The 3,727-nt window shown below is 37.2% G+C and overlaps 1 protein-coding gene across 2 annotated transcripts in view; it reads right to left on the reverse strand.

Moving 5' to 3' along the window:
- Positions 1 to 1,366: 1,366 nt before the first annotated feature.
- Positions 1,367 to 3,727, reverse strand: part of LOC110445984 — a 30,267-nt gene continuing 27,906 nt past the window's right edge. For both annotated transcript variants that reach the window (XM_021490905.1, XM_021490906.1), the window contains exons 5-6: positions 2,685 to 2,853; positions 1,367 to 2,025 (exon numbers count right to left, since the gene is read on the reverse strand). In XM_021490905.1, the coding sequence (XP_021346580.1) occupies positions 1,839 to 2,025; positions 2,685 to 2,853 (356 nt within the window). In that variant the 3' untranslated portion in view covers positions 1,367 to 1,838. The remainder of the gene's footprint in view (positions 2,026 to 2,684; positions 2,854 to 3,727) is intronic.

The raw sequence follows: 3,727 nt of genomic DNA on the forward strand, positions 1-3,727 counted from the left end.
ACGAAGGAATAAACTCAGTAGCTTACGGAGGAATAAACTCAGCAGCTTACCAAGGAATAAACTCAGTAGCTTACAGAGGAATAAACTCAGCAGCTTACCGAGGAATAAACTCAGTAGCATACCGTGGAATAAATTCAGTAGCTTACCAAGGAATAAACTAAGTAGCTTACCAAGGAATTAACTCAGTAGCTTACCGAGGAATAAACTCAGTAGCTTACCGAGGAATAAATTCAGTAGCTTACCAAGGAATAAACTCCGCAGCTTACTGAGGAATGAACTCAGTAGCTTACCAAGGAATAAACTCAGTAGCTTACCAAGGAATTAACTCACTAGCTTACAAAGGAATAAACTCAGCAGCTTACCGAGGAATAAACTCAGTAGCTTACCGAGGAGTTAGAGAAATGTTTGGAACCTTTTCTTTATTTAAGGATCAAATTTTTGGTAAATTTATGATAGTGTTTTTAAAACAACATAAAGCAAATGTTCCGCATTCCAACAATATTATAATAGTAAATGAGCTTCGTACTCAAGGAAAGTAGGATGGGGGAAGAAGATAATTTACTAGTCAAGTTTACAAAACAAAGATATTAATGTCAGGAATGCATTGTTTTGTTAAAAAAAATATTTAAAAATAACAGGCAATTATTTATCAACAATTACAAAATATTTGATAAAGGTCACTTTAAGGTTGGCATGACTAAACCATTGCTGTGTACCGCTGATATTTAATCTAGAAATTCAAATTATTAACAAAATATCGAATAATAAACGACATAATTTGGCACCCATGGCACTTGAAAATTGCAAAAACAAGATGGGAACTTTTTTGTTAGTAATTGTATGTTTAAACAGCCCTGGTCACTGATTTTACTGGCCATGAGGCTGACAACAACCAAGCTGAGGACTATTAGGTTAAAATTGGTGCAAACAAAGGTTTGTTCAATGAAAAACATTTGAGTATCATATTATTGTTAAGTTGAGAACTACAGCTAAATGGAGACTATCTACCGGTACTTGTTATCTCCCCTTTCTGGTCTTCTACACTTTTTTTTATGACATCGCTGATAATTCATTCTTGAAAATATATTTTTTAATGGCTGAATGAGGGGTCTATCATATTCATGTCCACTTTTAGGAACAAAGGTTTGACTGTGTATAGATTTATTCCAGAATTTACAAAAACCGATACTCAATCTTCATTAGAAGGCACGGTAGTCCAGTGGTAGGACGCCGGGCTTGAGACCGAAGGGTTGCGGGTTCGCGCCACGGCACGGCAATGTGTTGTATCCTTGAGCAAGATACTTTACTCCGCTTGTTCCAGTCTATAACCACGGATAATAATTTGTGAACCGCTTTGAGACGACCTACAAACTAGGTTGTGATAAGGCGGTATATAAGAACCTCCAATTATTATTATTATTAATATTACAATTTGGTTTGGTGTTTCTTTTGGACTTTGTCATATTAACAGCTATGGTCTTAGATTTGCCAGGTTTTAGTGGTGGAAGCTTAAAGTAAACCAAAGAACCTGGAGTAAACTTACCGACCTACAGTCAGTAAGTACCTGGCAACTGCCCCAGGTAGGCTTTGAACCTGCAACCCAGTGGTGGGTGGCTAGTGATCGTTAGTTAGAGTTAAATGAACCCAATTTAAGCAAAAAATTTCCAGCTGTTTTAAACAGTCTAGGCCAAGAGCCCATGTACAAGAATAATTTCTGAGAAAAAGTGACAAGTTCTGTGCAGTGATTAGAGATCTGGGATATGAATGTTGCCAGATGTAGGATATTGTTGGGAAGCTTTCCTGAGATTGTACATCATTCTGTAGGGTTTGTTTAATTGTCAGGAGGGGTTCTTGAGTATTCTTTTGAGTTTGAAGTCATACACCTGTCGACAAAGGTAGACATTGTTGGGGTCACAGCCCTGGGGTGGTAGCTTTCCACTACGGGCATACTCATCCTCCGGACTAGGCACGACTTTAGGTTGAGGCGAGATTCCATTCTCCTGTCTCTGAAGATCTGCTCGGTACCTAAAACAACAATACAGGGCATGTCAGATAAGTTATAACAACACAGCATGTCAGATAAGTTATAACAACACAGCATGACAGATAAGTTATAATAACACAGCATGTCAGATAACTTGTAACAACACAGCATGTCAGATAAGATATAACACAGCATGTCAGATAGGTTATGACAACACAGCATGTCAGATAAGTTATAACACAGCATGTCAGATAACTTATAACACAGCATGTCAGATAAGTTATAACAACACAGCATGTCAGATAACTTATATCAACACAGCATGTCAGATAACATATAACAACACAGCATGTCAGATAACGTATAACAACACAGCATGTCAAATAACGTATAACAACACAGCATGTCAGATAACTTATAACAACACAGCATGTCAGATAAGTTATAACAACACAGCATGTCAGATAAATTATAACAACACAGCATGTCAGATCAGTTATCACAACACAGCATGTCAGATAACTGATATCAATATAAAGATAAAGATACCCATAATGGAAAGAAAATCTTCGTTTATAATCATCTGGAGGAAAATTTCAAACCTTTTAGAAACATAAAGAGCCCAAGTTCCTTTTGGGGGAAAAAATGAAACAGAGAGACAAACAAGTGTATTGAACATCACACAAGCTTTGATTCATACCGACAGTATTCTGCAAATGTCAGTACATAGCCCTTGTCGTCTATACAGGCCACGCTGTTCTCGTCCTTGTGTTTGGAGGCGAACACCTCACAGTCAGCATGGTAGGGTTTGCGACCAGACTCTGTATGTTCTGGCTGGTAGTACCATAGGAGGCTCATCATCATCTCACCTGTATAGAAATCATCAATTATCCTCTCACCTGAACAATAAACTATTATCAGCTCACCTGGTTAAAATCATCAATTATAGTTAAACTCATCTTTCCTCCAAAAGTTCAAATCAAATTTATTGTATGAAATGCCAATATCAGCAACATACAAATATACTGTAGCCATTTTTCATGTACATGGTAATTTATGATTTTTATATTGTGTGACCTTGTATGAACTTATCATAATTGTGTTTTACATCAATTGACATTAATATTTTATCATGTGACCTTATAGGACAATTTTTAAATGGTTTGACCTTATAGGACAATTTTCTTATCCTGTAACCTTTTATGACATCAACTTTTAACGAGTGACCTTTCATAACTGTCATGTAATTTTTGTTTGACCTTGTATGACTTTATTTTTTATGAAGTAACCCTGTATTTTAAAGAAAACAACAACAATGGTATGAGGTTTGACAGCTTTATTATGTAATGATAATATGCTACTTCATCTAATATCTTTTGGCAAATGGGGGGCGACAAATGCACGAGTACCCCCAAGAAATATACATGTAAGACTAGGCTGGAGATGGTCATGACTGTGGCAGTAGGGCTGTTACCTACTGGGGAAAGTAGGGCTGTTACCTACTGGAGAAAGTAGGGCTGTTACCTACTTGAAGTTTCATGACCATGGCGGAGCCTGAGACCAGAGGAAACTTAAGTTGCAGGGAGGAGAGATGATTGGAGCGAGTGCTGCCAACCAGACAGTCATGACCCGGTTTATCCAGCCTATTTATAGATGAGAGATGAGCTAATGGGCTCAGACAATGAATATGTAGGAATATTTAATTATTTGGGGGCACTTATATAGGAATTATATAAGAAAGCC

This window comes from Mizuhopecten yessoensis, unplaced genomic scaffold (assembly GCF_002113885.1).
Source record: "Mizuhopecten yessoensis strain PY_sf001 unplaced genomic scaffold, ASM211388v2 scaffold2435, whole genome shotgun sequence".
Lineage (NCBI taxonomy): Eukaryota > Metazoa > Mollusca > Bivalvia > Pectinida > Pectinidae > Mizuhopecten > Mizuhopecten yessoensis.